This window comes from Callorhinchus milii, unplaced genomic scaffold (genome assembly GCF_018977255.1).
Source record: "Callorhinchus milii isolate IMCB2004 unplaced genomic scaffold, IMCB_Cmil_1.0 Scaffold69, whole genome shotgun sequence".
NCBI lineage: Eukaryota > Metazoa > Chordata > Chondrichthyes > Chimaeriformes > Callorhinchidae > Callorhinchus > Callorhinchus milii.
The window spans coordinates 62,598-75,537 of record NW_024704810.1 but is presented as its reverse complement, the minus strand read 5'-3'; the positions used below and the strand labels follow the sequence as shown (position 1 = coordinate 75,537).

General features: G+C 41.4%; 1 gene segment (V, D, J or C); it reads left to right on the top strand.

Annotated features, from left to right (window-relative positions):
• Positions 1–335: 335 nt before the first annotated feature.
• LOC103172507 lies at positions 336–764 on the top strand. The segment is given in 2 exon segments: positions 336–393; positions 478–764. Coding segments are annotated over 2 exon segments (345 nt in total).
• Positions 765–12,940: the final 12,176 nt, after the last annotated feature.

Below are 12,940 nucleotides of genomic sequence, written 5' to 3'. Positions count from 1 at the left end.
TCTTGTGACTATCATAACAATACTTGATGTTTTATACAGCGCTTTAAATCATCTCTAAGGCATGTGAAAGCGCTTCACATGATAAACTGTAAAGTGTAGTGACTGCGTATTGTATGGTCGAAATCATAGCAACGATTGGACAAAACAGAGACAATCAAACAGTCGCGGGTCGAGTCCCATTTTTTNAGGGATAATTATCCTTTGAAAGCGATTCCTCATTTGACTATCGGATTCCTACTTCAGGTTCTGTAAACAGAGGCGTGTGGAGTGAGGAAAGTTGATTGAGGTTTCAAAGGAAACTTGCATTTGTTCATCAAAACGCTGAAAGATTCGTTATGAAGTGCGATTACACTTTAGCATTCCTGCTCCTGAAAGCTGCCGTAACCCTCTGCGGTGAGTGTGCTTTACAGAAATTGTATGTAATTCTACTTAAATTAATGGGTGAGTTGCACAAACAAATTGTTTTGTGTTTACCAGGTGTCAGTGGTCAGGATACAGTCTCCCAGTCGCCACTCTCTGTGACTGTTGGGGAGAAGGAACAAGTAATTATCAGCTGCTTCACAACACAATCGCGGGCTTTACAATGGTACAGACAGTACCCGAACCAGTCCCTCAAACACTTGGTAACAGGACAGACAGGAGAGCAGCAGATGAAGAGGATCACAGCTACAATGAACTTTAGAGAGAAGGGCAGTAATCTGAGCATCACAGGCACAGAAGTGACAGACGCCGCCACCTACTTGTGTGCAGTGGAGACACAGTGAGACAATCACATGGAGAGGCCGCACACAAACCTCCAGTGATCAGTCAGCAATTCCCCTCCTGTTCATCACAGTAACTGCTCAGCACTCACTGCCACTTAGTTTCTGCCTCTTAACTTCGGGGTAAATTTGCCGCCACACTGCGCCCAACAAATATCGAACCAATTCATATTACGTGATATCTTGGGAGGCGATTTCAGACGTCTCGATCACGTGATCAGGTTATATATTGAATGGAATGATTATCATAATGATTATTATATACTGTGAAGCGCATCGACACATCTCGAATGCATGATTATGTGCTATATTGAAGGCAAGGATTATTATTATATAAACAGAAATGTTTATATATTGCAGTTTCTGGAGAGAATTTTATCTTATTCCTGCAACGAAAAAGATCGCATACCAATCCTTGATATTAACAAGAAACGAAAATTTAAAGTACTTAAATCAGAATCAGTGTCTTATTGATTCTAATAATAATAAATAATCATTGCATTCGATATAGCGCTTTTCCCGTCTTCTAAATTTCCCAAAGCGCTTCACAGATTATAGTGTAATGTGAATTGGCCGTATATTTGTGGGCGAAACGTAGCAGCCAATTGCGCACTGCAGTGTCCCACAAACAGTCGTTGATGGAAAATGATCTATTTATTATTGTTTTGGAAGGAATACTATAAAGCGTATGGAGTAAGGAAACATGCCCAAGACCCTTGACGGTCTTTGTCTAGGGATCTGCGAAGATATTTAATCTGGATATGTCCTTCCAAGAAGAAAGCAAGTTCCTTTCCACAGGCACATTGTCATCCACAGATGGCACAGAGATGTGGAACTCATGCGATTGTTTTAGATGAAGTGAAATATGTGTGTAACTTGCTGCAGGTGTCAGAAAACTGCCTGAACGAAGACATCTCAGTGATGGAAGAGAACCAATGGAGGAACGAGATGGCAGAGCAGAGAAGATGACGTGCAATGACACAGACACAAGGTTTGTACATAACCCTCAGACCTGCTCCCTCACAGCATATGTTAACTTCGGTATGTTGTTTCCTGTTCAGCCCTCCTCACCATATCTTATAGCCTCCCAGGAACCATTCGCCAACTACACCATCAACGCTCTCTCAACGCCCCGCGCCGTTAAGTACATACGGCGATGTATATCTATGTGGTAGCAGTGGTCATTACCTTGTCAGGTAAGCGATAAACTCGCTCTATCAGTCTGGTTCCTGACCGTATTATCCAATGCACAAATATAACTAACAGGTGAAATGATCCGTAAAGTTCCGTACCTTACTGGACAGCGAATCGGCCTCGCAAATACGTGGAATTGCTATCAGTTCCCCGTTGAGACACAGTGAAACCTTTGGAAAGTTTGCTTACTCCACACACATGTAACTCTTTGCCAAGCAGTAAGTAGGTGCCATTTCTTTAGCCGATCGATGGATTGCATTTCGGGACTGATAATCCCTTAAAAAAACAATTACTAATAAAAATGCGGTCACAAGTTTCGCCCCCAAAATGCACAGAGACAGTATATTCTGTGAAATGTTTGGTGACAAGTTAACGACATGAAAAAGCTCTATATCAAATAGAAGAATAGCTATTATTACTGTTATCATTCTACTTCTGGTTCCCAGGACGTTGTGGAGGAGATGGTGTAACACAGCTCCAATCTATTGTGATAGTGACTGAAGGGGAGGATGTTTCTCTGCAGTGTAATTATACAGGTGCAAGCGACGGCTCTGACTATCTGTTCTGGTACCGTCACTTAACCAACAAAGCTCCAGAATATATCCTCAGAACATCCACCAACAACAGGAACAAGGACCACGCGGACTTTGCAAAAGAACGCTTCTCAACGAATGTGTCTAAATCGGAGAAAACCGTCCCATTAAATATACTCCACGTGAGAGTTGCAGACTCCGCGGGGTATTACTGTGCACTGAGCCCCACAGAGGCACAGATCAGCGGTTCCGCCCTCCAAAAACTGCCATGTGGGGTCCTGCAGCTCAATGGTTATAGCACTCGCCTCACAAGCGAGAGACGTTGGTTCAATTCACAGCAGAACGAAACATTTTTCAACTTTTCTTATTGCACACATACGTCAGATGTATATCAAATGCACCTATTATTGTTATTATTGTTATTAACTGTAGTCTTGTTATCATCCCAGTAATATTTAAAAATGGCTTGCTTTCTGGGCAGCGCTGCCAAATGCACGTTTCTGTCTATGTTGCTTTAATAAATAAGATAACGTCAAAAAGAAACAAGTCCCAATTTTATTGTTTATCACAAACTATTGCCTCTATTTATAGAGGCACTGTTTCTTCTGGTGATGGGGGGAATGCAGAACGAGGGTGCATTAGATTTAGGTCATTTAGCAGCGAAATTGGGAGACTAAAAATTACGAACAATTTGAGGAAATATGGAAAATTTTCACAAAGAATCTGGGAATGTTGGATCCATTCATATTTTCCAGACTGAGTTGGATACATTTATTTTAGCTCAGAATTTCAAAGAATACGGGGAAAAGTCGGAAATATGAGTTGAAAGATAGGTCACCTGAATCCTCGTATTCGCATTTAGCGCTTTCCACGAGTCACTAAAGAAAGAAAAAAAAATAGTGTATTTTGATGAAGAAGAATGAAGATTAATTTTTATTTTAAGCCTAGTGACTACATTTGCCTTGGGACGTCCTCGTGATCTGAACGGACTTACATAAATGCCAATTTTTTGTTACTCTGCTGTAAAATGCTCTAAGTCAGCTAAGTGATCAGTCAAATAATATAATCGATCAAGTAAAAAGGCAATGAATTGAATTAAAATGGGGGAGAAAGTGGGGCAGCAAGTGTCAGCACATTGGCACGTCAAAGGAACCGAATGTGAAAGACATTGTCATCGAATGTTCCACGGAAGAACACAAAATATGAGGAACGAGCGGGGAAATGAGACAAATGTATAAAATTCCAGTGTAGAAGGTACCACCAAGCAAAGGAAAGACGGACCCAAAACAATTATACTGTGAAACCTCTCCAAATGTAAACGTGCTGTAGCTACAATCCACCAGCAGATGGCGCACTAAAGGAACACATATAACATGAGCTCCAACACAGATAACTTGTCACGTTGCTTTCTGTAACTGACTTCCTTTGCAGCAGTAACAGGTGATTCCTGTTGCAGTTGACAGAGTGCACGTATGCACACGTTTGCTGCTTCCATTGAAATTTACAAATATTGGCCTAAAGTATTAGCACAAGGCTTAGGTTGCTCAAGTAACAATTTCTATCTCACATATTCTATATTGTTCCCCTTATCCCAAATAGCAGCCGCTGTTAAATTATATTCTCTACTGGACAGCAATTCTCTCTTGAAAGTTGTTAGATTATCGGCTTCTGCCACTCTTTCAGGCAATGCATTCAGGATCAGAACAACTCGCCGTATGAAAAAAAACTTCTGCCCTCCTCACTGTTTGTTCAGGCAACTACACTAAACGTGATTATTAAGCTATTTAATAAGTTTATTACTATATAATTAAAAAATATATTGATATTTCATTCATGTTATTATTCCTGTTTCAGGGTAAAAAATATATTGCAGTGTTTGACCACTTGGTGTCGCACGTGCGCTGATACTCTGACCAGACAGCACTGGCTTGAAATCCTGTAAAAAGTGGTTCAATAAATCATGTTACTGCACACCTCTTCTCATCTTTTTCAGAAGGTCGCCAACCGCATCCCATGGCTTGGTTTACACTTTCCGTTCTGAACAACAGATATACTCGAAACGTAGAGTATCGAAAACAAAATTTACTACAAATTGGAGATGTTCAGTCGACACAATGTAAGGGGCTATCAGGATGCTCCGATTGTTCTACTTCCACGATTACTGGAAAATATGTTCCTTATATCCTAAACCTGGTTTGAAGGGAACCCAGGAAATTTTTGAGCTCATTCGCTTAATCACAAAGGTCTTCGTACGCTATTCCTGTAAGTCTACAAAGATCTATAAATATATTTATATTTATCTATAAAGATATTGGCTCTTCGCCAAAGTACATCTTGTTCCTTAAGTATGTGGTTACAACACTGACCTCGCAAGCAGGATACACGCATACGGTTCTCATCATTGCGAAATGTTGTGCAAATTTCCTTACTCCACACGATTCTGTTTACCCGAACAGTAAATAGGAACCCGCTTATTAGTCGAACAGCGCACAGATTGCCAGGATAATAACACCGTAAAAAAAGTGATAAGTTGGTCATTCGCTCAATGACTGTTTGCGAGGCACTATTGTGTGCAACTTCCTGCCGAGTTTCACTCGCAAATTACAGTCAATTAATTTTATATTCTGTAAATCATTTCAAGACGTATCGAAGAGCTGATAAGCCGCTATATCAATTGCAGGAATTATGGCTATTATTATTTGCATATTTCCTGAATCTTTGTCACAAGGTCGGCCTACACTGACTCTTCACGCATTACTATAGTTGGCCACAGCGAGGAGAAGGGAATCTAAACATAAACGGTAGGAGGAGTAGCACTGCACCTCCAGCAATGAACAGAGACAAGATAATGACGCGGGGATAAGAGACAACTCCTCAAATGAAAAAACGCTTATCAACCAGACGCTACCTTTCGCCAATTTATCTTTGCATATCAACGGAAAATACAGAAGTGAATCGACGGCAGTTGAAAATGAAGCATAATTACAGTGCAAATTATGTTATTTTGAATATAATATTATTTCTACAGTGTAAGTAGATTATGATTGTTTTCAAGTAAATGCTTCTGTTTTTTCCTCCTAAATAATTACAAATTGTCGTGGCAGATATTTTCCGATATCCTTTCGAAGAATGTTCATTTTGGTTTCTTTCCAGGTGTCTTGGCCGCAAGTGATGTCTCACAGACACCTCAGGCCGTGACAGTGAATGAAAATGGAAATGTTTCTATGGATTGCAGTACCACTGTGACCACTCCTGCCTTTCAGTGGTATGAACAATATGGCAACGGCTCCATTCGGTTCTTGGTTTTGGGAAAAAGTGATATAAATGTGAAGGACAGGAAAAGAGCATTGATTAATCGAAAACAGAGAAACTGCACTCTAACAATCATTGAGGTGCGAATGACAGACACCGCCACTTACTTCTGTGCGGAGGGCACAGTGCTGTGCGTCTAAGAGGCAACTGTACAAAAACATGTTGGTTTTACTGCAACTCAATGGTTAGAGCACTCGCCTCGCAAGCGTGAGGGCCTGGGATCGGTTTCCGTCAGGTCAAAATGTTTTGCAAGTTTCCGAACTCCTCATGCGTCTGCTTACGTTGAACTGTGTAGGAATATGGCTGTTAGTTTACTGGCAGATCGCTTTTCAGAGTGTAAGAATTGTTTCAACAGGAAAGAAACATTTTCTTTATTCCACAACAGTTTGTGGGATCCGGTTGCGCGCAATCGGCTGCTGCAATTATCCCATAGCAAACGCAATCAATTCACTTATAACCTATATACACTGTGTGTACAACCTATAAAACGCTGTGTAATATTTCGAAGACGAGATCAGGAGCTGTATCAAATGCAAGGTTTATTGTCATTTTTATTGATTTACTGATCCGGAAATCTGAGCCCGCGTGACAGGCGTTTGGATGATCGCTTTTCGTCGATTAGAAATGTTCATCACTCGATCAAAGACTGTTTGTGAGACGCTGCTGTGCGCACTTAGCTGCCAGGTATTGTCCACAAAATACACTGGCGATACTCTGTACACTGTGAAGAACTTATAGACTCCTCGGTAATTGATAAGGCTTGATATCAAACGCAAGGGCAATTATTATAACTCACAGGTTGGTTTGGTCATTCAAAAGAACGGTGATGGGTGTCCTCACATGTGTGACACACCGGTTAAGAAAAATAAATGTGAATCTGTGAAGTATCATTCATCGAAATAAATCGTACAACGCAGTAACTTGTAGAAATGAATTATGCTAAGAAACTTGGGATTTGTTCCCAAACTGCAGTAACCCACAACCCTTGAGCGGAGAGTGGCAAGAAGAAAACTCTCAACTAATTGGGGGTGAGAAAGCTGAGAAACTGCTCACGAAACGTGGCTCCTACCCTTTCGCTTTGAACCCTCTCAACGCCTCGTTTCACTTCGTTACCAAATTGACAGCTGCCCCCGGGGATGTGAAGCCAACACACATTAGGTCATTGTCTTGCCATCTGCACACACTCAGTGGCTTCCACTGAATACACCGTCCTGCCTTCTTTTGATTATCTGTATTACAATAAACCTTGACATTGAATAGAGCGAATAATTTCGCCTCTGAGATGTCTCAATGTGCTTCACAGAATATTCTCTAAATTATATTGGCTGTGCATTTTGAAGGCGAAACAGGATATTTATACCCAGAAAGTAAACCAGCAATCTACCTAACTACCAGATTCCTACTTACTGCGCTGTTAACAGTGTTGAGTGTGGAGTAAGGAAATTTGACCAACAGTTGACAATGTCAGGAATCGAACAGATATCTCTCGCTTGGGGCGATGGCTTTAATCCGTGAGCTACAGAACTCTACTCAATGTACATATATGTGAACTCATTTATGAGCGTTTGATGAACTTACATATGGGTGTATCTTGCTACAGGTTTCAGACATCCGATTGAACAAAAACATATTAGTGATGGAAGAGAACCAATGGAGGAGCGATACGGCAGAGCAGAGAAAATGACGCAGAGACACAAGATTTGTACGTAACCCTCAGACCCTCTCCCTCACAGTGTAGAGTAACTTCTCTAGGTTATTCCTGTTTAGTACTCCTCACCGTATCTTACTCTCTCCCAGCCAACATTCTCCAACTGCACCATCAACGTTCCCTCAACGCCCTGTGAGATTAAGTATATATGATAATGTATATCTATGTGGTAGCAACCATCATTGTCTTATCAGGTAAGCGATAAACTAACTCTATCAGCCTGTTTCCTGTACATATTATCAAATGCTTATGCTTTATTTATGGAATTTGTGAAATTCCCTACAATAGAAGGCTGTAGGTGCTCAGTCCATCTGCAGATTCAAGACTGAGATTGATAGATTTCTAAAGGATAGAGGGTTTAAGGGATATGGGGATCAGGAGTCCAGATGGAGTTAGGTTAGAAGATCAGTCATGATATTATTGAATGGCTAGGCAGGCTGGAGAGTCCGACGGGCCTACTCCTGTTCCTGATTTCTATGTTCGTATGTTCCTATGTTTATTGTATAAAATAACCAATAAGCTACCTGCCTCATGGAGAATTCTAGCTCAGCGGACAAGGAACTGGTCTCGTCAGCGAGATGACCTGGTTTCGATTCCCGGGCGAGACAGGGCGAAACCCTATGCAAGTTACCTTACACCACAAACACACACTCTGTTTGCCCAGAAGTCAGTAGATACACGTTTGTTAATCGATTGTTGGAATATATTTCGTTTGTAAATAATCCTTCAAAAAAATGTATACTTATATTAACAATAAAAATGCTGTCAATCATTCCATTACTGTTTGTGGGTGAATGCTGTGCGCAATTAACTGCCACGTGTCGCCCACAAATTACAAAGTAAAAGTGTATTATGTGCACCATTTGCAGACACCGCAACCATGTGATTAGGGGCTATATCAAATCCAATAATTATTCATGATATTATTATTATTTTTATTATTGCTTATCAACGCTGATGTGTTTTTCTTTCCCAGGACATTGTGGAGGAGATTCTGTGACACAGCTGCAATCTACTCTGACAGTGAATGAAGGGGAAAATGTTTATATGCAGTGCAATTATACAGCTACAAGCACCAGCGATCCCTATCTGTTCTGGTACCGTCACTATCCCAATAAAGCTCCAGAATATATCCTAAGAACAGACAGCAGCAACAAGTTCCCGGACCACGCGGACTTCGCAAAAGGACGTTTCTCCACGAATGTGTCTAAAGGGGAGAGAACCGTCCCATTAAATATATCGCAAGTGAGAGTTACAGAGTCCGCGGGGTATTACTGTGCACTGAGCCCCACAGAGGCACAGATCAGCGATTCTGCCCTACAAGAACTGCCTGTAGCTAAATGTTTATAGCACTCGCCTCGAAATCAACCAAGCAAGCAAGATACGGGGGTTCAATTCACGGCAAAGTATTTTGTGGCGTTTCGAAGAACTGATTTTGCACTGTATTAAATGCAACGATACTTATTATTATTAAGTACGATCATGTTATTTTCACATAAATAACTTCATATATTTTGCATTCTGCGGAGATCTGCACATGGTAGTCTTCCTCTGCTAATTGAACAAGTCGGAAAAAANTAAGAAATATTAACTTTCATTTACGTAGCGACATTCGTAACGGGAAGGTTATGACGGGCCGAAATCAATTTGCTATCAACTGTCTCCAAATATACATGTGCTGTAGCTCCAATCCAACAGCAGAAGTCGCACTAAAGACACACATAACATGAGCAGCGACTGACATAACTTCTCACGTTCCTTTCTGTAACTAACATCCTTGGCAGCAATAACAGGTGCTTCCTCTTACATTTGACATAGTTTCCTGATATGCACTGTTGCTACTTCAGCTGAAGTGTAAAAACTTTGAAGCATTATGATCACAAAACTTCGGTTGCTCAGGAAACATTATTTGCTTCACTTTTTATAGGTGTTGTCTTTGTCCAACACAAGCAGCCATCCTTAAGTGGATCTCACTTCGGTAATAAATATGTAAATTTTCGTTAAGATCTATGCAGTCCTTTATATTTGTTTAGCTTGAAAAAGAGATTACAACCGAACTATTTTAATTTAATTTAAGAATTCAAGAATTATCTCGTATCGCCTGTGAGATGAAACTGCCGAACTGGGTCCAAAACCAACAACATTCAGACGCATAAAAGCAAGTACCAGTAACAGAGGCAGATTTTCACCTCAGCCACGATGATAGAAAGTAAACTTTTTTCTAAAGCTGGGCTGCTTGGTTCAAAACCAACCAAGTGAATGCATTCAGATCAATAATGAAAATAAAAATGAGCATTTGATCTGGAACCATATTGCGTCAAGGAGGAGTCTGAAAGCGCTTCAAAGAATATATTTTAAAACAATATTGCGAGTGGGTAAAACGCGACTGCTCACATCCTGGCCCAGAACCTCTCGACTCCAATCCGCGGCAGATCAACTTCGTGATCCTCACAGGAGAAAGTAACATCAACAGAGAAATGTTGTCACCTCAGCCTTGATGTCAGAACGTAAACCTTTATCCCTTCAAGGCTCTGCTGCATGTCTCAAGCATTCATCAACTTCATGAATGCATTCAGTTTAATAATAAAGTTTAAAATAAAAATAAAGTTTTCATTTGATGTAGTGACTGATCACATCTTACAGACATGGCAAAGCGGTTCACACAATACATCGTAAGGGAAATGACATTGGATGAAAAGTTTGTCAATGTTCCCATCCAAGCCCAGACCCATTGGCTCCCAATCACCATCAGATCAAGTTCAAGTTCCTCTGGTTAGTGGGAAACGCCTACAGTTGTAAAAAATAAACCATTCAACACGTCAGATCAGCCGCTGCCTCACAACTTGTCACTGAAGCAGCAACACAGCGATATACAAAGGAAGAGATCCCATTATCTGTCCACACGTCAGCAGCCAACATGACAGCTCTCTGCCAGTTACTGATAGCAATCTTCACCATAGCCAGTAAGTATGTGTGGACATGCCCAGCGCATGATTTTTACATCATAAACTTTCCGAAGCTTACGTTTCAGAGTGGTCGCCTCACCGGCGAGTAAACCCGAGTTCGGTTGCCGGGTAATGAAACCTTTCAGCGAGTTTGCTTCCACCTCACGAATCTGTTTCCCCAGCAGTAAGTAGGAAGCAGATTGATAGTCGATTCCCCGATCGCTTTCCTAGGTTAATAACCCAATAAATTATCAATCAATTACCAATAATATCGGTGTAATTCTGCTGAATTCAACTGTCTGCTAAGTTTCGCTCAAAAATATAATTAATTCACTTTACACCATATTCTGTGGTTTCTTTGAGACGTCTGAACCGTGTGATAACGTGCAATATAAAATGGATAAAAGCAAATTTTAAGTTGCTCGGAAAAATGTGTTGTTATTGATTTTGCAGAAGTTAGCGGGCAAGATGTTGTATCCCAATATCCTCGCGAGAAAACAGAAATTGAAGGGCAAGACGTGATACTAAACTGCAATATTTCAAGACTGGATACTGTCTTCTGGTACAGGCAAAACCCCGGCGGAGCTCCTCAATACGCGCTCAGGATATTTACCTCTGGAAAGGTATCTAAATCTCCTGATCTACCTGAACGTTTCACTGCTGAGCTGATCAAGGAGAATAAAGTAATTAAGCTGCAGATACTCGGGGCTGTTGTGGGTGACAGCGCTGTGTATTACTGTGCCCTGGACCCCACACTGTTACAGGAAGGCACATACCCCGTACAAAAACTCAGCAGAAAGTCATGACTTCCGCTCACACATTTTATTTGTTGCTTCCAACAAACTGATGCGGTTATACAATGATAACAAGGAGAGTGGTGTAAACAGGCTGTGCTGTCTTGTTGTACATGGGATTAAGCAGTCGTTTTGCAAGCTAGGGGAAGAAACGCTTCTTCCTGCCAGCAGACAGTGGCTGAACATAAAAACAAAAGAGAACTAATGCACCAGAATATAGCCCAAAGTAGATATACCTCGCCAAGCCTTGTCTCTTGCCTGTCAGCACCCAGTAATCTGTTAAATTAAGCAAACACTATGCGTTTCGCGATGTAGAAAGAGAAAATTCGTTTCCATAGGCACATTTACATGCCAAAATGGCAAAAATATGTGGAACTGATGTATGTGTTTTCGTGAACTGGAATATGGGTGTAACTGTGTGCAGACACACTGCTCAACAAAGACATGTCACTGATGGAAGAGAACCATTGGATGAGTGAGATGGCAGAGCAGAGAAGGTGACGCACAACGACAGAGACTCAAGGTTGTACATAACCTTCAGAACTGCTCCCTCACAGTGTTTGACAAATTCTGTATGTTATTTCCTGTTCAGCTCTCCTCACGGTACCTTACTTTCCCGCAGCCAACTTTCTCCAACTGCACCATCAACGCTTTCACAACGTCCCGTGACATTAATACATATGAAAATGTATGTCTATGTGGTAGCAGTGATCATTACCTTGTCAGGTAAGCGACAAACTCGCTCTATTAGTCTGCTTCATGTGCATATTATCCAATGAATATATATTTTTGCATTACATAACCAATACGGTACACGACTCATGCATTCCTGCAGCAAACGTGTTGACTTGGGTTTAGTTCCCGGCTTGGACATAGCGAAACCTCAGGCAAGTTTCCTTCCTCCACACACGCACCACTTTTTACATCGAGATATGTAGGTACCCGTTCGTTGGTCGATCGTCGGATCAGTTTTCGTTGTTAATAATCTCTTAACGGGTACCAGTGATAACAATGCTATCAGTCAATCCATGAACTTTTATTAGGAAAATGCTGTGCGCAATTTGCTGCCACGTGTCGCCCACACAATACACTTTCTCAGAATATTCTATGAAGCATTTGGAGACGCAATGATGCAGTATGGCGCTGTATGAAAAGCAATAATTTGTATTATGATTGTGGTTATGGTATTGATCGCTGATATGGGTCTGGTTTCCAGGACATTGTGGAGGAGACGCTGTAACACAGCTCCAATCTACTGTGACAGTGACTGAAGGGGAGGATGTTTACCTGCAGTGCAATTATACAGCTACAAGCGAATACAATACCTATCTGTTCTGGTACCGTCACTTTCCCAACAAATCTCCAGAATATATCCTTAGCACAGACACCAACAACAGGATCAAGGACGGCGCGGACTTTGCAGAAGAACGTTTCTCAACGAATGTGTCTAAAGCGGAGAGAACCGTCCCATTAAATATATTGCAAGTGAGAGTTACAGACTCCGCGGGGTATTACTGTGCACTGAGCCCCACAGAGGCACAGATCAGCGGATCCGCCCTACAAAAACAGCCATGTGGGGTCCTGTGGCTCAGTGGTTACAGCACTCGCCTCACAAGCGATAGACGTTGGTTCAATGACCTGCAGAACGAATCATTGCGCAACTTTCCTTATTCCACACACTAGTCTCTGGTTA